The 23,029-nt window shown below is 36.4% G+C and overlaps 1 protein-coding gene across 3 annotated transcripts in view; it reads left to right on the top strand.

Annotated features, from left to right (window-relative positions):
- The window catches only part of SLIT2 (slit guidance ligand 2), a 405,363-nt gene that overhangs the window by 321,522 nt on the left and 60,812 nt on the right, over positions 1-23,029 (top strand). For all 3 annotated transcript variants that reach the window (XM_086406326.1, XM_086406325.1, XM_086406327.1), the window contains 7 exons: positions 22-188; positions 1,062-1,194; positions 5,569-5,637; positions 8,710-8,781; positions 9,626-9,697; positions 11,416-11,487; positions 14,610-14,773. In XM_086406326.1, coding sequence (XP_086262452.1) covers positions 22-188; positions 1,062-1,194; positions 5,569-5,637; positions 8,710-8,781; positions 9,626-9,697; positions 11,416-11,487; positions 14,610-14,773 — 749 coding nt within the window. The remainder of the gene's footprint in view (positions 1-21; positions 189-1,061; positions 1,195-5,568; positions 5,638-8,709; positions 8,782-9,625; positions 9,698-11,415; positions 11,488-14,609; positions 14,774-23,029) is intronic.

Genomic DNA, 23,029 nt, shown 5'->3' with positions numbered 1-23,029 from the left:
TTGTTTGCCTGTGGTGCTTAGAAACCTCTTGGCCAATCCTTTCAACTGTAACTGCTACCTGGCTTGGTTGGGAGAATGGCTTAGGAAGAAAAGAATTGTAACAGGAAATCCTCGATGTCAGAAACCCTATTTCCTCAAAGAAATCCCCATCCAGGATGTGGCCATTCAAGACTTCACTTGTGATGATGGTAAGAAGGAACAGCCAGGGCTTTGATCACCAGACACTCTCTGGTGACTGTTCCAATGCTATAGGGCATATGCAGCATTCATAGTTCAGGTAATGGATAGCTGTAGTAATTATGCATTTTTTTACTTTGTTTTGTGGTTTTCTTTTGTTTTAGCAACAGGCACTTATTTGCTCCAACTGTAAATTCACATCTAACTCTACTTGATATGTGTTTCTGAACATTTTTAAAGATTTTCCAGTTTTTAACCTGTGGTTGATACTATTTATATAGCTTCATTTTTGCTTTTCTTTATTATGCTAAGCATCTGTTTTAGTAATTACCATTTTTAAGTGATAAAGGCAATTGACTTATAAAATAGAAATGCTAGTAAATGTAACAAAAAAAATAGTTTTCATTTTAGTACTCTCTATATATCATTGCATTTGATTCTCATAACAGGCCTGTAATATAGGTAGAATGTAGGTGCTATTATTTTTGCCAAAAAGTGGAGTTCATTTGAGCTCTATATTTTCAAATGAGGGACCCATACATTTTTTGCTAAGCTTTTAAAAAATAATCTGTCCCTTTTTGTCTCTTCATTTCTGCTTACAATTTTTCCATAATTCAGTTTACATTTATATATTCTAAAAAGTATAAACAACTGAACAAAGAACGTAACATTATAATCATATTGATAATACTAACTGTGAATTGTTTTCTGGAACTCTGTCCTAGACAGAACATACAGTGTCAACTTGTAAATCCTTAATGCCCTAAGCATAAGTCGTTGTATGGTTGAAGTCTCTTGTGTTTGTTAAACTGAAGGCATAAAATCCCTTCTGGCATCTTCAGAGCCACAACTCCGGTTTTCCTGTGTATCTTTTGGCAATTTAGGAAATGATGACAATAGCTGTTCCCCACTCTCTCGCTGTCCTGCCGAGTGTACCTGCTTGGACACAGTGGTTCGATGTAGCAACAAAGCCTTGAAGGTCTTGCCCAAAGGAATTCCAAGAGATGTCACTGAATTGTAAGTAGAGCTTGTCTTTCCCTTTCCTGAATGAGTACTGTTTCACACACCAAGGGAAATGGAGACCAAACAAAAATCTTTTGAGTCTTATTTGCAAAGTACATTCATTCCGTGGGCCATTCATTAGTATCATGTAACACCCTTAGCAAATAATATAAAAGCTTGTTCAGGTCCCCTTGGGAAAGGCTGGTTGTGTGTTTCTCTTTGGTTTTCACTGTAGGATTACCCAGTGCCTTTAATATGCAATGGTGCACTGTGAGCTCCCAGAGGATGTAAACCCTAATGGGCCTCCCACACTTGGTTGTCTCCACAGCCCTTTTCTCATGGACTATCTTGCAAGACCAACATTCTATCAAATGCACCTTGAGAAATTCCACATATTTAGTTTATCTACAGTGACTGGAATATTTCATATGGTTAATTATTCTTTACCCTGTGTCTCCTTAGAGAATATCTCACCACAGAGGATACATAAATATGTAGGGTGTAGAAGAAGCTGACATAATCTTCACACTTAAAAAGAGGTAGTGCCCTTTGGGTTTGAATCAGAATCCTTTAGGAAAGGTGTGGGGCCAGTGATCCCTAACATTTGCAAAACTGAAATATAACCACTGTTTACATGGCCAGTATACATATATCAGGATACTAAGCACCACACACACTTCCTTAGCTACCTCCTGCTTTATATGTGGAATGGAATAAATCAAAGCATCAGCTGTTTGAACAATGCTGCACGCAGGCTCTGTCCGATTCCAGTATCTCTATACCAAAGATCCGGGGCAAATGCTTGATGTGTGATTGAGTCTTTTGCCTCTGTTTATTTTTCAACTGTGTTAAACTATGTATCAAAAATGGAATTCATGCAGATGTGTACTTGTAATTCATGTACAACAAACCAGTAACTTTGATAAACTTTTGGCAACCTGGAATGTAAGTAATGAGATTCAAGAAGATGTAACTTCAGTTATCAAAGAACTTGTTTTCAAATCATGCGCAGTTTTACGAATTGTAATTTGGTCTTTAATTGACACTTACAGAAAAAGTGTGTAATCATCCCTCTAAGACTGAGCTGTTGTTAAGTGTTCATTTTCTCTCTCTCAGTACCAATCCCAGTTGTTAGTTAACTATGAGCCCTGCTTTATGTGTGTGTGTAATTAAAATGTTAATTGTTATTTTGATATCTATTTATTTCAAAAGATTACCAGCCATCCAGGGTTGAGAAGTTAGATGCTTGTATTCTATAGGCAAAATATTGATTCTAAGAATAACCCAGCCAAGACCATAATACTGAGCATAACATTTAGATCATCTTTGATGCTGAATCCCTTTTCTACCATTTTAACTGACCCATGCCTTTGTCCTTTTACCAGATTCCCATCAAATAATTTTCAGTTCAGTTCGGTCACTCAATCGTGTCTGACTTTTTGCAATCCCATGGACTGCAGCACTCCAGGCCTCCCTGTCCATATACATACATACAACTCCCAAAGTTTACTCAAACTCATGTCAATTGAGTCGGTGATGCCATCCAGACATCGCATCCTCTGTTGTCACCTTCTCCTCCTGCCTTCAATCTTTCCCAGCATCAGGGTCTTTTCAAATGAATCAGTTCTTTGCATCAGGTGGCCAAAGTATTGGAGTTTCAGCTTCAGCATCAGTCCTTCCAGTGAATATTCAGGACTGATTTCCTTTTGGATGGACGGGTTGGATCTCCTCTCAGTCCAAGGGACTCTCAAGAGTCTTCAACACCACAGTTCAAAATCACCAATTCTTCTGCACTCAGCTTTCTTTATAGTCCAACTCTCACATCCATACATGACCACTGGAAAAACCATAGCCTTGACTAGATGGGTCTTTGTTGGCAAAGTAATGTCTCTGCTTTTTAATATGCTGTCTAGGTTGCTCATAGCTTTTCTTCCAAGGAGTAAGTGTCTTTTTATTTCATGGCTGCAGTCACCATCTGCAGTGATTTGGAGTCTAAAAAAATAAAGTCTCTCACTGTTTCCATTGTTTCCCCATCTATTTGCCATAAAATGATGGGACTGGATGCCATGATCTTAGTTTTCTGAATGTTGAGTTTTGAGCCAACTTTTTCACTCTCCTCTTTCATTTTCATCAAGAGGCTGTTTAGTTCTTCTTCACTTTCTGCCATAAGGGTGGTGTCATCTGCGTATACAAGGTTATTGATATTTCTCCTGGCAGTCTTGATTCCAGCTTGTGCTTCATCCAGCCTAGTGTTTCTCATGATATACTCTGCATAGAAGTTAAATAAGCAGGATGACAATATACAGCCTTGATGTATTCCTTTCCCGATTTGGAACCAGTCTGTTGCTTCATGTCCAGTTCTAACTGTTGCTTCCTGACCTGCATACAGATTTCTCAGGAGGCAGGTCAGGTGGTCTGGTATTCCTATCTCTTTCAGAATTTTCCAGTTTGTTGTGATCCACACAGTCAAAGGCTTTGGCATAGTCAATAAAGCAGAAGTAGATGTTTTCCTGGAACTCTCTTGCTTTTTCGATGATTCAACTGATGTTGGCAATTTGATATCTGGTTCCTCTGCCTTTTTCTAAATCCATGTTGAACATCTAGAAGTTCGTAGTTCATGTAGTATTAAAGCTTGGCATGGAGAATTTTGAGCATTACTTTACTAGAGTGTGAGATGAGTGCAATTGTGTGGTAGTTTGTCTTTTAATTTCTTTATTAATCTATATCTGAGAACCTGCTTGATTTGTCTATGCCATCTATGTGTTTCTTCTGTCAGATAGTTGAATCTTCAATCTATTCCTGTATAAATTATTAAAAAGTAATTTTTTAAAAGAAAATATATTCTAGAGATGAGGAAGATATTAACTCACCTTCTGTGCATTTTTGCTTTACTGCCTCAAGAGTTTATTCTTAGAACCATACCACCTCAACAGGATCCCTCTTTCCAGTAACATATATGCTATATGTATTAGAAAATTTCCATGGGCATATTATATTAAATTATTAAAGAATTTGGCAAAAATAAGCATGTAGCAGTTAACAATTCTGAACAAATGGTATCCATTGTTTTTAATCATTTCCATGTAGTTTCTGTCTTAGATTGTTTCACATATAAGCAACCATAGTGCACTATCTGAAAATTTTTAGCTTCGTGTTAGGATGCTTTCTGGAATAAAGGGAAAGTCCGGAAGTATATGGGATTATGCTTCCCTCTAGTGGTACCAATAAATTCTTAGCTAGAGAAATGAAAGAGGAGAGAAGTTGAAATAAGACAGAGTCAGAAAATTTGAATAGGCATAGGAAGTCCTAACAAAAGCCTGACTCTTCATCACAGCTTTATTACATATTTTGATAACTTGTGCCTTTTATATAACTTTTATCATGTTGAAATATGTGAAATAGCTTGTCATCTTAGAAAATTGCTCAGCTACTTGTGTATCCAGCAAAAATATGAATGTCAATCTCAGATCTGGAGATAGGCCACAGCGCTGGTGCAGTAGGGCTACATGCCTGCTGCGGCAGGGTTGTTCATGGACACATCTATAACCAGAGGGTGAAGTTGCTGAAAAACGTTTCTACTCATCACCCTCTACATTCTGGGGAAGAACAGCCTTGGGAGGAGATGGAATTATTTTTCTTTTTGTGATATCATGAATATGCCTTTAAGGATTTATTTCTGTGTTTTGTCCATTAGCCCTTATTTTCTCATCATTCTGTTGACTCTAATCAGAAAGAGAAATTTTACTAACATGTTTTATTTTATCATTACTTTTACATAAATGTACTGTTTTTGTGCATTAGATGTCATAATTTTCTATGAAACCTCCTAAAATTAATATCACCAAGCAAACATACAAGGGTAAAAACTATTTTTAAGATCTTTTTAAACTGAAATCTAATTACATTAAAATTCCCAAATATATCTGTTCAATCACCCATTGTTATTTACTAAGCATATTGACACAATAAGGCGGTGAAGATTGGTCTTGTCAGTAGTAACAAGTTTCTGCCAGTAGTGAGTGCATTTCATGGTATTGGTCCCATGTAGACACAAGTACAATGAAGGCCGATTAAACTCTTGCTGACACACAAGTGGTTGGATACATACCTTGCCTTCTTAGATAAACCACAAAGGACTGGACTCACCAGTCTCTCCTTGGTTTTATAATTTAGTGTAAGTAATCCACAGAAGAATTCTACTGGATTTGACAACTGTGTTTGTGTTTTTTCTCTACTTCTGTTAAATAGCAATCCTATCTGGGAACATGACCTTGTAAAGCCAAAATTGTTAAATGTCTCCTTGCTTCAACTAAAAGTGAAATATTGCTCAACTATTTTCTGATTCACTACTGTTATTTTTTAAAAAAATAATATTTTCTTTGTTTTTAGGTATCTGGATGGGAACCAGTTTACCCTGGTTCCTAAGGAACTCTCTAACTACAAACATTTAACACTTATGTGAGTAATGTATGGTGTTTTTCTGTTTTTGACATCTTATTTGCTTTCATGTAAATGTGGATAGTAGGGGCAGAAGATTTAGTGAACCTTTCAGATTCTATAAATTGTTTTCAGTTAGATGCTTTTTGTCTTGCTCATTGTGGTTCTGGATCACTAGCTACATCTTCATTGATTATCAGTCGGGCAATGGTGCATCTTAGAAGAAGGTCTTCTTCTGTGTAAAGTACAAATATGATTAAGTATCAGAGAATTATAGACTTGCAGAAAGTTGAATACTTCTATTGAAGATGAATGTGAGCTACTTAACGACAATCCAAGGAAAGAAAAATGGAAAACAATGTTTATATTCTCAACTTTAAACAAAACGGAGCAGACTGATACTATATTATAAATCTAGTTTAAAAACTTGATTTTTAAAGGCTTTTTTTTTAATTTTAAAAGGGTTGATTCTCATATAATACATTATGAATTAAGGTATGGGTTTCCAGTATTTAAATTTATTTTCTAAAATCCATGTTTACTTAAATAGTACTGAAGTACAGTTGACAAAGATGCTGACATTCTGAGTATAAACATCAAACATTGAATTGTTTTTAGTTTGGTTTGATGTCATCCTAAAGTATCATCTCTCTTTCATTAATGTATGTAAACAATTTCTTACAGTTTTTAATTGTAAATACAAGAGTATACTTAAACATACAAGCATTTCTTTTCAATCTAGTTATGTGCACAATATTTCTTAAAATATATAATCTTCTGTATATAATGTCACACTTAGAGTAGCATTGTTAGTAATTGATAAAACTTGTAGCAAAACAAAAAAAAATCAGCAACAATGTTGGATATAAAGGGAAATATTTTATTTTTAAATCTGTTTGATTTTAGAGTAATTATAACTGTCTTAGATTTCTAGTATTCCAAGAAAAGAGGGATTTATTCCTAATTAGTGAATACTAGAAACCTAGGTAGCTACCTACATAATTATGTTTCTCACTGTAAACTTTACCCTGAGCACATGAAAGCTAGTTAAAATGTTATTGATCCTTTTCAGTTTTCCTTAAAAGTATGCGAAAATCAAACACTTTGTTTGAAGTATATAGGACTGTTAACTCACAAATGGTTAAATTAAGAAAAAAGAATACTCTACAAGATGTCTTGTTCTCCCTCTAGTTATTTATTTAATAGCAGCAAGAACTGATTACACACATTTGTTCTGTTAAATAAACCATTAAATTGCTGCAATTTCCAAAGGGTCAGTTCAGCAGAATTGGGTCATTTGTGAGACAGCATGTGATTATTTAAAACCAGTTTGGAAATGAAAAATGAGAATTTATAGATCCAGAAATGGTTTTACCAATGACTCACTATACAACTCTAGGCAGGTAACTGGGCTTCCCTGATAGCTCAGTTGGTAAAGAACCCGCCCACAATGCAGGAGACCTGGGTTCGATCTCTGGATTGGGAAGATCTCCTGGAGAAGGGAAAGGCTACCCACTCCAGAATTCTGGCCTGGAGAATTCCATGGATTAAAGTCCATGGGGTCGCAAAGAATCGGACACGACTGAGCAACTTTGACTTTCAGGCCAGTAACTACTGCTAGTGTAAATGTATTTATTTTTTAAATTTAGCCATAGTACTTCAGCAACTAAGATGGATTATAAAGCTTCTGTAACATTCCTACCATTTCACAGTTTCATTGGTCCATTTACTGATACTTTGACATTTTAATGTGGATAATCTGAAGCATCTTTTCTAAGTCTTGTACTTATTCATAAATTTTCTTCTGAAAAATATACTAAACATAAATACACACACATACATAAATGAACATAAATTACAATCCAAATCTTCCATTTATTCATCAATCTTCCTTTAGCCATATATTTGGCATTTTGTTTTAGATAAAAATCACTGAATATTCTCTAACGTGTATCACACTGTTTTATGTATGTGAGTGTATGTATGTATATATTCACCCATTTTTTCTAAAGCAGAATGGAAAACATCATTATATATGTTATATATTACACTGCATTATATATTATTATGCTTATAATATGTCATTATTAATATTATGTATATCATGTATACATTATATGGGCTTCTCAGATGGTGCTAGTGGTAAAGAACCTATCTGCCAATGCAGGAGATATAAATGATGCGATTCAATCCCTGGGTCAGGAAGATCCCCTGGAGGAGGGCATGGCAACCCACTCCAGTATTCTTGCCTGGAGAATTCCATGGACAGAGGAGCCTGGTGGGCTGCAGTCCATGGGGTCACAAAGAGTCAGACACAACTGAGGCAACTTGGCACAAGCAGTATACATTATATAAAATAAAAATAAGATCAGGTTCACTGCATATCATTTACAACCTGTGATACAAATTACGCTTGGAAATACCCATTTGGCATGGGTAGAAAATTCACATGTCTCTCATTTACTCATCATTTATTAAACAGACATTTACTAGGAACCAACCATGTGCCAGTGACTTTGCCGAAGGCAGTTTTTAATTATGGTGTTGTTTTTGATGATGGCTTTGTCAATGTAATTAGATGAGGGATTCTTTCAGTTATCCTATTTGACTATTTGTATGTGACAGTGAAGATAAAGTATAACCGATGGAACTTTTGAGAACAAAGGTTTATTTCTCAGCTGTCAAATGTGTCTCTTGTGAATGGCTTCCACGTGATTGCCCTGGGACCCAGTAATGGGAGGGCTTCTCTGTGGAATGTCAGGAGCCTTGCAGAGGAAGGAGCAGAGGGTTAAGGGAAAAGTGAGCTTACTCTGAAGCTTTTGTTCTGAAGTTCAACCAGCTCTGGTGGCCACACTTCACTGGCCGGAGCAAGGCATATGGTCGTTTCTAATTTCAGCAGGCTTGGGCAGGAATAATGATGAATAATTATGTACCTCAGAGGATTACCCAATGTTCTGTTATTTCCAGACAAAAGCTAAGTCCTAACCAATGCTGCTACAACTGTGAACAGGAAGAACCTTCTCTTTCTAAGAATCACTAATATGTCAATGTCTATGTAACAGTAGACCTGTTTTTTTTCTTTTTCTTTTTTAGAGACTTAAGTAACAACAGAATAAGCACCCTCTCTAATCAGAGCTTCAGCAACATGACCCAGCTCCTCACTTTGTGAGTATGAAAGTGTGATGCTAAGTTAATTCCTTAATTCACTGGACATTCCTGATGTACAAAACAGTCTCTGCCCTCAAGAATGTTAATACTGTTGGGAGAAACAGACAAATAAAACCTCGATAAACAAATATAGATCCTATAAAAAGTGTCAGGTTCTATGAGAGAAACAAAGAATAACTTACATTTGTGGCAGGGTTGGGAGAAATCCTTAAGATAGACTTCTGGAGGAAGTCACCTTACGGAGAACACGGTTGAGACAATAATGAACGACAGCCGTAGGAAGCCTTCTAGGCTGTATTTTAGAATTAACTGTGTTGTAGTAGTGAACAGCACAAAGATTAACAAAATACGATGCCTCAGTGCCCTCAGTTTTGTTTTTTTTTTATTTTATTTTATTTTTAAACTTTACATAATTGTATTAGTTTTGCCAAACATCAAAATGAATCCATCACAGGTATACATGTGCTCCCCCTCCTGAACCCTCCTCCCTCCTCCCTCCCCATACCATCCCTCCAGGTCCTCCCAGTGCACCAGCCCCAAGCATCCAGTATCGTGCATTGAACCTGGACTGTCATCTCGTTTCATACATGATATTTTACATGTTTCAATGCCATTCTCCCAAATCTTCCCACCCTCTCCCTCTCCCACAGAGTCCATAAGACTGTTCCATACATCAGCGTCACTTTTGCTGTCTCGTACACAGGGTTATTGTTATCATCTTTCTAAATTCCCTCAGTTTTTTTAAGATGCTCAAATAACCCTTTTCAGTTGCTTTGTTTTAAAAATATTTGGCCATTTGGGGATATCTGAGTAAAACAAATCGGCTTGTGTGTGCTTTCAGAATTCTTAGTTACAACCGTTTGAGATGTATTCCTCCTCGAACCTTCGATGGACTGAAGTCTCTTCGGTTACTGTAAGCATCTTATGTTTAACAAAATACTTTATTTCTTGAGAATCTGGGTTTTATGTTGCTTTTTAGTAATTTAACTGCTTTATTTTGGGGATTTTTTGATTATATGCATTAGAATTTACTACAGATTTGGAAATGGAAAATTATATCTTACTGTATCATTTCTCAACAGATTTTACTTGGACAACATAATTTTTTCTTTTGTAATATGTTGTTGCTTTGGTCATTTATTTGATAATATATGAGTTTAAGATACAATTTTATATGGATCTAATTTTGAAAAAAAATAGAAATTTTTAATTTCTTTAAAAGTTACATAATACAACACAAAATATTTTTATTATACAAAATTTATCTTACAGTACATGAAGTAAAATATGGTCTTGTATCCCAATTCTCTCCCCAGAATTGACGGTTAAACAGTTTAATGTTATCTTCTGGTTATTTTTTATGTTTTTTTAATATGTTGGTATATTTATGCCCACAGCAATATAATTTAAAAATGATAAACAGATTTTTTTTAAGTCTGTCATTGACTTTATTTAGCAATATGCTTTAGATTTTAGATTTGCCATTCCATCAAACATAATACTCCTCAGCTCTTTAACTGCTACAGACTCATAGAATGGACGAACCATAGCTTATTTAAGTATCCTCATCTTTACTGTCATTGGGTTGATTCCAAATTTTCATTATTTTATACAGTGCTGGAATGAACATCCTACACATCCATCTTACTGTCAAGCATATTAGAAGAATACCAAAAGTAGTCATCTTGTTGTCCACCAATTTTAAAATGTATTATTTTAATATACTATCCATTTCAAAGCACTCTTGAAAATATTAAATATTATAAATCCCTTCATTTTTGTCATATGACAGATGGAACATTATTTTCCATTCCTCTTTCAATTTGCAATTCCAGTTACTAGAGCATTTGAGTATATTTTGTTTATTGAGTGTTTGCATTTCTTATTCTATTAGCTTGATCATATTAATTCTCATTTCCTATGGTTACTTTGTCTTTTCCTTATTAACATACCTGCCTTTATGCACTTGACTCTAAGTTTACAGGTCTTTTTTACAAAGGAATTAACATATTTATAGCTTATGTATGTTGCAGATACTTCCCATTCTGTTTTCTATATGTAATCTTTTTTTAATTGAAATATAGTTGATGTGTTGTATTGGTTTCTTATTGCTGCAAGGTGATTTGGTACACACACACACAAACATATATATACATGTATGTATATATTATTTGTCAGATTCTTTTCCATTATAGTTTATTACAAGATTGAAAATAGTTCCCTGTGCTATGCAGTGGGACTTGTTGTTTTATATTATGGTTATATTTTACATCGTCAAAAATATATCACTCTTTTTCATTATGATTTCTGAGTTTTATAACATAGAACTTTAAAAAGCCTTACATATCCCGTTTTTATAAAAAGGAATTCATCTATATTTTACTTTAGTACATTTTCAGTTTTATTTTTGCATTTAACTCTTCTATATAAAATTTATTATGCATATGATATGAAGTAGGAGCTAACTTTTTGCTTCCCCAAATAGATATCCAGTTATGTGAAGACTATCTGTTTAATACACCATTTTCTACACTGATTTTAAATAACTGTTACTGAAAACTCATATATTGGGGATTTTTCTGAACTCCCTGAAATAATAGGAAATTTAATTTTTCTTTTCCTTGTTTTTAGTTCTTTACATGGAAACGACATTTCTGTTGTGCCTGAAGGTGCTTTCAATGATCTTGCTGCATTATCACACCTGTGAGTATCTATTTCATGAATATTGGTTTAGGGTCAAACTCTCCCTGGCAAGTGAGTTTGGAACAAATGGTCCCCTGCCATTTTTTTATTGTCATATCATAAAATGTGATTGGTTCCATCTTTAAAGAAGATCTAAAGATTTTAAATCTAAATTCAGTGCTCTTTACAAGATAGCCTTAATTTATCCTTCTGCTCCTAACTCCTTGTTAGTTGAGTTCTCTTTGCTTATAAAAATATCTCCTATTACAAATGTGGCTCCCCAGCTTCCTGAATGAGTAAATGAATGAATGAAAGTCTCTCAGTTGTTTCCGACTCTTTGCGACCCCATGGAGAGGGCCTGCCAGGGTCCTCTGTCCATGGAATTCTCCAGGCAAGAATATTGGAGTGGGTAGCCGTTCCCTTCTCCAGGGCATTTTCCCAGCACTGGGATCCAACCCAGGCCTCCCATATTGCAGGCAGATTCTTTACCATCTGAGCCACCAGGGAACTCCCCCAGCATCCTAGTCTATTCCTTTTCTCTTAATATTCTCTGATTCTGAATATTATATCGCCTTCAATTCAGTCTGCCCAAACCTTGTTTATCCAAGTCACATCCCAATTGTCACCTTCTCCAAGAAGCCCACCCTGATTTGCTCAAACTGGATTCATTTATTGAGCAAATATTACTCAGCATTGACTATCATTGTTGTTTAATTGCTCAGTTGTGTCTGACTCTTTTGCAACCCTTTGGATTGAGATTTCCCAGGCAAGACTACTGAAATGGGTTGCCATTTCATTTCTCCAGGGGGTCCTCTGTACCCAGGGAATGAACCTCATCTCTCCTGCCTGCGTCTCCTGCACTGCAGGTGGATTCTTTACCACTGAGCCACTGGGGAAGCCTAGCATTGACTATGGTACCATGTACAAATAAATGAGAGAATGTTTAGATATTACTATGTGATAGAAGGAAACGGCCAAATCCTCACACTGGGTGAAATGTTTTTCCTTTGCATTCTTTCTTATGACAGGTTGTTTATACCTCCATATTCCTTGGGAGTACAATAAAGCAGTTTATTAATGAGATCCATAAAAATCTCACTTGAATCAAATTCCTCTATTTCATTACTGTTAGTTGTACTGTTAAGACTGTAGCAATCCTGTAAGGAAGTTCAGAGACCAGCCCTGGAACCCAGAGCTTTGTCAGGCTCAGTTTGGTGTCACCTGGTGACAGTTTAAACATCATTGTCAGTTGGTTCCTGGTTCTCCAGAAGAAGTTGCTGTATTTTTTCTTCTGTTTGTCCTCCTCTCCAAAACCTACCAAACTCCAAGAAGATAAGAAGTTCAGATAATTGAGAGAAGGGAATGGGCAGAGAATAGGAGCCAGTAGTCAACCGTGCTACACCTGCATTTCCCTTACAGAGGCTCTGTTATCAATGGAGGTTTTTGTCCATCTGACTGGTGCTCACTTTCAATATCCCTTACATTAAACTACCAGGTCCCTGGAGGCAAGACCTCCATTTTTTTCACGTGTCAGCCTAGCACCTACCTCAAAGTGGACGTCAGGGCCACTCCTCTACAAATTCCACGGAAGCCACTTGCCTGAGAGTCCATGTGAATGAGATCCCTGGCTCAGGGGTGCAGGACTATGGTGCTGTGGCTGAGTGCTGACTAAAGAAATGGCCATTCTGCTAGTATTAGGGTGCTGAACTAGAAAAGTCTGCCTGGGAAGGTGCTGCTTGAGCTATGTGACATTTCTCTCCAGCAGTGAGAGCGATTTGTCATGTGTCTTATTTTGTCATGTATTTCATTTTATACAATTGTCTTTTACTCCCTGGGTCATAGAGAGCTCTGCTCCATTCACTTTTCTTACTGTGTCTGTTGGCACAGTAAGGAGTTAGGAAATGTCAGTAGAGATGAGATCCAATAGCTCAAGAACATCATTTTCCTCATTTTTAATTTAGAAGAAAGGTTTGAATCTGAAATACATATAAGCATAACATTTACTTCATTCCAATTCTTGGCCAAAGTTGGGCATTAAAACAGCTACAATATAAAGTATTGTGGTTTTGTAAGCATAATTGAAAGTCTCGTCATATAAGAATAATTTTGCATAAACCATATACCTAGAAATATTACTAACTTGAAGTTAATTATAAATCAGAATCAATCAGTTTTTAAATGCTTCTTCATGCATATACTGTTTGTACCCAGGCTTGGGAAGCTTGTGAACCCATTGGTTAATGTCTCTGGCCTCAGTTTTTCAGTCTGTAAACTGGTTATTAACAGTATTGATCTCATACCTCTTCTATTTAGAATAAAATGAGATAAGTAATAGAAATGGCTTAGCACAGTTCTAGTATATCATAATGATGCAATAAATGCTATTATCTTGATTATTTTTCCTATCACTATAGCTGCTTATATAAATAGGCACCAGTTTTTCATTTTCTAATATGAAAAACTTTAAAGAGACAGAGGGAGTTCAAAATCAGCTTTGGGGAGCTAGCTTTATGCACCTTTATTATTTTACATCCATCCTTATTGTCTTGTCTTGTACTGGTCTTTGACTCTAAACTATCCTTTCCAACCTTCTCCATCTGCTTAAATCCAAATATCTAAAAGATCAGACTTCCTAAACCACCAGGCTCCCAGAAAAGTTACCCTTTGTTGAGTTATAAATTCTTCTACTATACCACTTATAGTGAAAATTATTTGTAGGTATGAGTTTATGTTACTCTCCTTTGCAGAAGGAGTTTTGGAGGTTAAAAATAATGTATTACTCACAGCGGAGTCCTCAGAACCTGGCATAGTGATTGGATTCTAAGTAAATCATTGGTGAATGAAGGAAGTGTTATCTACACTTAGGGCACGCTTGTACCCAGTATAAAGCTGTCTGCAAATACAGGAGACCTTATAAAGCCGGCTGTTAACACGGGTGACAACTCACTAAATCACACTGCACATAAGTGAGAAAAATGGGGAATCCCTAATCCCTAATGCCTCCAATTTTCATTTTTATCAGCAAATCTATAGGGACTTGTAGTAAGCATCACCGAGTTACATTCCCTTAGGAAATAACAATACTTCCATATTTGTGTGTGTGTGCGTGTACCTTTGTGTGCTTTTGTGGTGATGTTTTCCAGAGCAATTGGAGCCAACCCTCTTTACTGTGATTGTAACATGCAGTGGTTATCCGACTGGGTAAAGTCGGAATACAAAGAGCCGGGAATTGCTCGCTGTGCTGGTCCTGGAGAAATGGCAGATAAACTACTTCTCACAACTCCCTCCAAAAAATTTACATGTCAAGGTATGGTTTTTAACCATTGTCCTTCTTCTGTAAATAAAACTTGATCGTATTAATTGTAAAAAAGAAACAGAAAACCATGGGCTGCTAGGTTTCAGAGGGACAGCTAAAAAACTCCAATAAATAATTACTGTTTCCTCCTGTGCTTGGAGAAGACAGAGCAGTTACATGAGGGGCCCTAGTAAAGAACTAGGCTTTTCAAATAAATTGCAGAAACAATGCATTGGAAATGACTACGTTTTCTTTAAAATATAAGGAGAAATGAAGAGTACACAATTTCTGGAAATTCCTCTCATGGCCTCTAACAAGTAAAATATTTTGCTTTTGCTTTGTCTAAACGTGTGCCCTGCTCCTAGGGCTTCCAGGGCCCTGTGGCTTCCTGATGCCAGGTAAGGAGGCACGAGCCCTTCCCCGTGTTCAGGCCAGACCTTCTGCCTCACCTCTTGTGCTGCACTTTTCCTATGTTGATGGTGCTGTTCTCACTTGTTTGGATCCTTTTATTTTTCCTTTGTTTTATGTACTTGTGAGTTCTATACAGTGTCTTAGTAACATATTTTCTTCTCTTATTACAAAACTAATCTATGTCCAATATAGAAAAACTAAAGAAAAGGAAAATGTGAACAATAAGAGACTGAAGAACTAAATGTAACAATTAAGGACAATGCCAAAAGATAACCAGTGTTAAAGTTGTTTTGTGTATCTTTCCACTTTTTCTAATCAAGTAAATCTCAATATCACAGCTAATTTTGAAAGAAATAAAAAGAAGATCCTCAATATTTTGCATTGTTCTTTTTTCTTGAACTTTATTTTTCTCCTTGAATTTATATTTCAAATACCTCAGAATTGTATCATTCTTTGCTACAAAAAATATGTATATATTTTGCATTTTTAAAATTTGCTACCAGTAAAGATCTATGAGTTTCTAATTTTTTCTTAGAAGTAAGTGTTGCCAGTAATACTTATTGAGCATTGGTTGGGGCAGCATAGTTATTTATCAATATGTTAACACTTATATTCAAACTGTAAATTTTCTTGGAAATGCCTCTCTGGGATTATGTGCATTGACTGTAAGAGCCTTTGCAAATAACCAGTGTTTTAAATTATAATTTTATAATCTCTGACATTCCCTTGGAGCAGTGTGCCACATGGTAAATTTCTGGTGGACTGAGAAGTATACCATTTTTTTGTAAGGTCAGAGTGGAGATAGGGAATGAGAAACTGCCATAAAGCTTGCTTGTAGGCATATTATTGGGCAGAGTAATTCTAGAAGGGCTATATGGGCAAGTTGAGCAACTGCAGACTATTTTTACACTTCTCTGTACCCAGGGATGCTCATACTCCACTTTGAAAAATGCTGGTGTTTATCTATAATTCTAAGTTTAGGATTCCATAGAGATATTTCTTGAAAAAATAATTTCACGATAATGTAAATTTGAGAAAAGCTACATACTTACATTCATTCTTAGAGCATCATAGTCCGTATTAATCTATTAAATGTTCCCAGAAATCTGATGAATACAAATGAACGTGAAAGTGAAAGTGAAGTCACTCAGTCGTGTCCGACTCTTTGCGACCCCATGGACGGTAGCCTACCAGGCTCTGCCATCCATGGGATTTTCCAGGCAAGAATACTGGAGTGGGCTGCCATTTCTTTCTCCAGGGGATCTTCCCAAACCAGGGATCAAACCCGGGTCTCCTGCATTGCAAACAGACGATTTGCCGTCTGAGCCACAAATGAACATACATGCATAAAATAAATGTCTCTTTATACCTAACTGGTTTGACTTTTTTTCCATTAATAGTATTGTTTGTTCTTAGTATAGCATGAATGGAAGTAAGCTATGCTAAGGGAACATTGGTCTGAATCAGTAGAGCCTGATAGAACTTTCTTCAGTGATAGAAATGTTCTGTACCTGTGCTATCCAAATATAGTAGGCACTAGCCACATGTGGTTGTTGAAATGTAGCTAAGGCAACTGAGGAAGTGAATTTTTAATTGTATTTAAATTTAAATGTAGTTGTATGTAGCTAATGGCTACCATGTTCAGTAGTGCTGTTGCTACGGGGCTCAGAGGAAGACGTCCTTTCGGAGTAGCTATGAAAGGTTTCTTGCAGGAATGTGTAGGCCAGTTGCTTGAACAGCAGGCAAGTGTAAGGACAGGTTGGAGGAACTGCAGGAGCCCAGCTGTGATATAGGAAAATGTTGGAACTGTGGCAGTTTAGTTTACTAGTCACTGAGTTATCAAAGTAACACATCACACACATTTCAGGGTATACCTTAAACTGCATAAGTATTATGTCTATGCAAGAAGCATAAACATTCAAAACTCAATAAATATAGTGTAACTGCATTTAACAAGCTTTTAGATTTACTGGGTTCTTCTATAACATAATTTTAGAAAGATAGCAAACATTGAAACTCATAATGTTCTTTGCCAACATTGTCCAGTATTTGTCAAAATATTGTGAACCAGTCTCACGTGCTTTGCTAGAAATACTTACTTTACTAATTGGATTGGTAAGGGGCACAGTATTCTAATCCATTCATTAAAATAATTAACTCTGGGAAATCTACTGAGTACTATGTTTTTGAGCTTACATGCTTTATGAGCTTGAAAGTAATAAAATAATGCTGCTTTAAATATTTTATAATTTTGGTTTTTTATATTTTATTTTAACTTTTGCCATAGTTATGCCAGTTTTAATATGTTTTATTTATTCATGAAAGTCATGGAAGTACATATTCCTGATATTAAAGTTTGTAAATATGTAATTTCAAATTTCAGCAGGAAGATGAATATTCTTTATTTGCAAACATGTTTACATAGCTATATTTAAATAGAATTTAAATGTTTTCTCTGCTAGAAAACACTATTATTATTGTGAGAAATCAATTCTCGCAATACCATTTTTATCTTACATTTGCAGAGTATTTTCTTTGTGGTATAATATTATAGTTTTAGTGCACAACAGAAATAAATGAATTGCATGAAATATATTATCAGAGTATATTTAATTAATACCCAGATTAGGACATTCTTGAGTGGGAAGCAGATGATCATGATTTGTTGTTATAACCTAGGTGTCCTGTTTTCATCTTTTAAATATCAGATGAAATTAGAGTGCTCAAGCAGAAAATGGAGATTTTGCCCTTTCCAGGTTTTCATTGAAAACACCAGCATGGAATGTAGAATACTGTTAATTTCTAATAGTCCCTTTATTGTTCTTGGTTCAGGAAGCTTTAGCTATATAGACAACTAAATTGTTCATTTTTAATTTGACATTTATTAAACACTTAAATGTGCTAAGAGTGAACCATGTGATGATAAATCGCTTCAGTAGTGTCCAACTCTTTGCGACCCCATGGACTGTAGCCCACCAGGCTGCTCTGTCCATGGAATTCTCCAGGTAAGAATACTAGAGTGGGTTGCCATTTCCTCCTCCAGGGAATGTTCCCAACCCAGGGATCAAACCTGCTTCTCTTCTGTCTCCTGCAGTGCAGGCGGATTCTTTACGACCAGCGCCACCTGGGAAGCCACCAAACAGAATGAACAGTCTAATGTAAACAAGTGGTGTACTGCTTCTTTCATTCAACAAGTACTGTGTGAGTTCCTATTATACAACGGGAGTGGTCCCAAGATATTGAGAGTACAATAATAAATAGGACAGAAAATCTCTAGCCTTCATGGAGCTTATATTCTACCAATAGATACATTTTAAGGGATAATTACAAAACAATATGGAAGTTTGGTGGTAGAAACATATATACAATGTTAATAATGTATATCCAAACCAAACAGTTGTGGAAATGTAACCAATACCACAGATTTCCTCTTCTTGGGCTCCATAATCACTGTGGACAATGACTGCAGCCATGAAATCAGAAGACGATTGCTTCTTCTGATGGCAGGAAAGCTATGACAAGCCTACACAGTGTGTCGAAAAGCAGAGACAGTCCTCTGCCAACAAAGGTCCATATAGTCAAGGCTGTGGTCTTCCCAGTGGTCATGTACGATTGTGACAGCTGGACCATAAAGAAGGCAGAACACCAAAGAATTGATACCTTTGAACTGTGGTACTGGAGAAGACTCCTAAAAGTCCCTTGGATAGCAAGGAGATCAAACAAGTCAATCTTAAGAGAAATCAACCCTGAATATTCACTGGAAGAACTGATGCTGAAGCTGAAGCTCCAGTGTTTTGGTCATCTGATGAGCACAAACAACTCACTGGAAAAGTCCCTGATGCTGGGAAAGCTTGAGGGTAGAAGGAGAAGAGAATGCCAGAGGATGAGATGGCTGGACGGCATCACGGGTGCAATGAACATGAACTCGGACAAACTCTGGGACATGGTGAGGGCCAGGCAAGCCTGATGTGCTGCAGTCCATAGGGTCGCAAAGAGTCAGACACAACCGGGCAACTGAACAGCAACAACCAGTACCACTCGGTCCATCAGGGGAACAGGAGACTGGTATAGTGTGTCAGGTAGAACAAGAATGGAACATAAATCAGGGGAAGCAGCTCCTATGGGCAGGTGTCTGGTAGCCAGGAACCCAGATCAAGAGGCGAGGAACTGATGCTCAACATATCTCATTACTTATCTGTGAAGATCAGCTAAGGGTCAGGAAACCTGGGACCGTTTCATATCCCAGAATGACCAACATTCCACCACCACATGGTTGCTGTCTTCTGCTAATTTTACAAGTTAAGAATCCTCTAGGTTCTGGAATTTCTAGGAAAAACTTTCACATCTCTCAGTAATAAAATTGTAATGTCGTCAGGTTTTTTTTTTCCCCAGTGAATCAATATCCTTTGTTGGAGGGTGTGTGGGAGGGGATATTCTTAACAAGCTCAAAGTCTTATTTTGTGTCTCAAAACTGTTAATTAATATTGACCTTAGTTATTTAAAGTATGAAGGGGATTAAATAATTTAACCCAACTAGAAGTAATGAAAATTTTAATAGATCAGTTTTGAAGTAGAATTTAAAACCGTATCAAATTCTCTTCAAATTTAGTATCACTACCACATAGTTATAAATTTGAAATAACCATAGCTGTAGGGGGCTATGATTTTCTCACTGGCTAAAAAAAAATATTCAGGTTTGTACATCGTTATTTGCCAAAAGCACTGTCTTTAAAAAACAAAGGCTATTTTTTATTATACTTTTTTTAAAAACTTCGAACACTGGGGAAATTTTAACAGACATTTATTTTAATAGGAGATGAGAACCAATTATTTGTATTCTGTTCTTAAATGTTGTACATCCATATTATCTCTGATACAGTAACTCCATAAAATAATTATTGCCCTTTTTCACTTGAGTGTGATTTAAGAACTTAATTTTCTGGCCTAAGTTCATATGTGATTGTAGCAAATGTCCAAGCCCAGGGATCCCAGAGGCGTAATACCCATCTTTGTGTTTTTGTTTAACCATTTATATAATGCGCATTTGTAGGATTTTAACCCCCTGTCATTTAGGGACCATCTCTACCCCTTGGAAGGAAAGTTGTGACCAACCTAGATAGCTTATTCAAAAGCAGAGACATTACTTTGCCGACAAAGGTCTGTCCAGTCAAAGCTATGGTTTTTCCAGTAGTCATGTATGGATGTGAGAGTTGGACTGTAAAGAAAGCTGAGCGCCAAAGAATTGATGCTTTTGAACTGTGGTGTTGGAGAAGACTCTTGAGAGTCCCTTGGACTGCAAGGAGATCCAACCAGTCCATTCTAAAGGAGATCAGTCCTGGGTGTTCTTTGGAAGGAATGATGCTAAAGCTGAAACTCCAGTACTTTGGCCACCTCATGCGAAGAGTTGACTCATTGGAAAAGACTCTGATGCTGGGAGGGATTGGGGGCAGGAGGAGAAGGGGACAACAGAGAATGAGATGGCTGGATGGCATCACCGACTCGATGGACTTGAGTTTGAGTGAACTCTGGGAGTTGCTGATGGACAGGGAGGCCTGGCGTATTGCAATTCATGATGTCTCAAAGAGTTGGACACGACTGAGTGACTGAACTGAACTACCCCTTCCTTGAAACTATAGGGATACCAATGGGCTCCCTCTTGCCCATTTTAGTAGCTTCTTTTTAGCTTCTTTATTTGCCCTCTTTTCATCGTGCACATTGGTGGCCACTGCTGCTGCTTGTACATTCCTGTTGTCTCTTCATTCCTTTGCTGACTTCTTTTTCTTACCCACTCTTTACTATTGACACAGTGGACTTCTCTCCTCAGCTCTGATGATTAATTTCAGTCCCATAGCTTCAAGTATCTAGCCATGACTTTTCTTATGAACTTCCGATTCATATTTCCATTCACCTAGTGAACTCCTGCCTTGCAGAAACTTAAAACACATATTACAAAACATGCCTTCCCATTTTCCACATTCTCTTACAGCTGTATTCAGTAGTTGATCCATAGATGTCTCTATTACTGAACTGCTTGTTAGGTATTCCCGGTGTTAAGTATCCTCTACTTTTTTCTTGAGTTCTCTTTGAAATGCACCTGACTTTACATACGAGGCAATACTTCCACTGTTTGACTTATATGTCCAAGGGATATAGTTCCAAGAGGTTAGAATATAAAAATAAGTGGACTTAGATAAACTAGGTGGATGTAAAAATCACATTATAAGAAGAACATTTAGTTAGGTGGAATTGTAATTTAAATAAAATAGGAAGAGAAATCATATCATTTTAAGACATTTGAACATATAAGAGGATGCTGCTATTTGGAAATGCTATAATTCACAAACATCTTTTTAATTAGCTTTCTCTCCAACTCAAGTGCTGTAAATAAGAAATTATCTTTGAAGAGTTGATTTTAAAAGAGAGATTTGAAAAAAGAAGCAAATAGAATGGTTGCCATAGTAATCAACTTTACCAAGCTGAAGAATATGTTCCTAATTCTGATGCCACCAAAACCAAAACCATTTGTGGTTAAGGAAATCATCAAGGGAAGCCTGTGCACATGGGGAAGCTTGCTGTGCTGATTCTTGTAGCTAGGCCGAATTTGTCAGAAAGCAACACATCTCCTTTCCCACACCCACAAGAAATTGCAGATACTGAAAATAGTTGAGCAGATTTGCTATATTAAAAGCCAAACCTGGTCCTGGAAAAAAGTGGAGAAATTAGATAGTGCTTATTAATCAGATATGGCCCTGTAGATATTTATTAAATAAATCTTGACTGTGCTAAAATCAGGGCAGAGACTACTTCAGCCTGGAATTTTTTTTTCTCTTTTATTTTTTAAATGTTTGACCATGCCAGATCTTAGTTGCAGCATGCAGGATCTTTTTTTTTTTTCCTTCAGCCTGGCAGTTTTATCATCTGCATACTCTACTAAAATACTTCTTAAAAACATACCCAGTTTTTTTTTCCTTAAACAATCTCTGGCTTCTCATCTAAATAATCAAACATAATTTTTGAAAAATGTCACATTCCACAGAATAAACTTAGAAGCTGCCAACCCCGAATCCCTCCATTCAGACCACAGCCTTTCAAGGTTGAAAGCACAGACATAGACTAAAGACAGTTTTCCTTAAGGTCTTGGGAAGTGGCCAGATGAATGTTTACAGTCCTTGCATTTGCTGACTTGAGGTTTTGCTGATGTATATTCTTAGCTGCTTCATCCTACGCCTTTGTTCCAAGATTCTTCTTTCATCTAGCTCAGCTCAGGGATCCATTACCATTTATATATTTCCTTTCCTAGTGATGATTCTAAGTGTGATCATTTTAGCAAACACACAGTCATTTACTGTGGTGTGTGACATTAACTTACTGCTCTAACTTCCACCGTTCACTTCTTCAATGTGCTGAGTAGCTAAATTCATTTGATAAATACATTTGGAGTGTGAGAAATTAAGTTTCTGTGATGCTCAGTTTGGTATTAATTCCAGGAATTTCTCAACTGTAATTTTAAAATAATGTTTATTGGAATATAGTTGATTTACAATGTTGTGTTAGTTTCAGGTGTACAGCAAAGTGAATCAGGTACACATATACATATATACACTCTTTTTATATTCTTTCCACATAGAGATCATGTAGAGTATTGAGTATAGTTCTCTGTGCTATACACTAGGTCCTTAATAGTCATCTGTTTTATATCTAATACTGTGTATGTCTATCCCAATCTCCCAATTTATCCCTCTCCCTCCATTCCCTCTGATAACCATAGGATTGTTTAATACATCTGTGACTATTTCTGTTTTGTGAATAAGTTTATTTGTACCATTTTTTTAGATCCCACATATTAGTGATATCATA

Source organism: Bos grunniens, chromosome 6 (assembly GCF_055505025.1).
Source record: "Bos grunniens cultivar Pamir isolate PY7600 chromosome 6, Bosgru_T2T1.0, whole genome shotgun sequence".
Lineage (NCBI taxonomy): Eukaryota > Metazoa > Chordata > Mammalia > Artiodactyla > Bovidae > Bos > Bos grunniens.
This window is presented reverse-complemented; position numbering and strand designations above follow the sequence as displayed.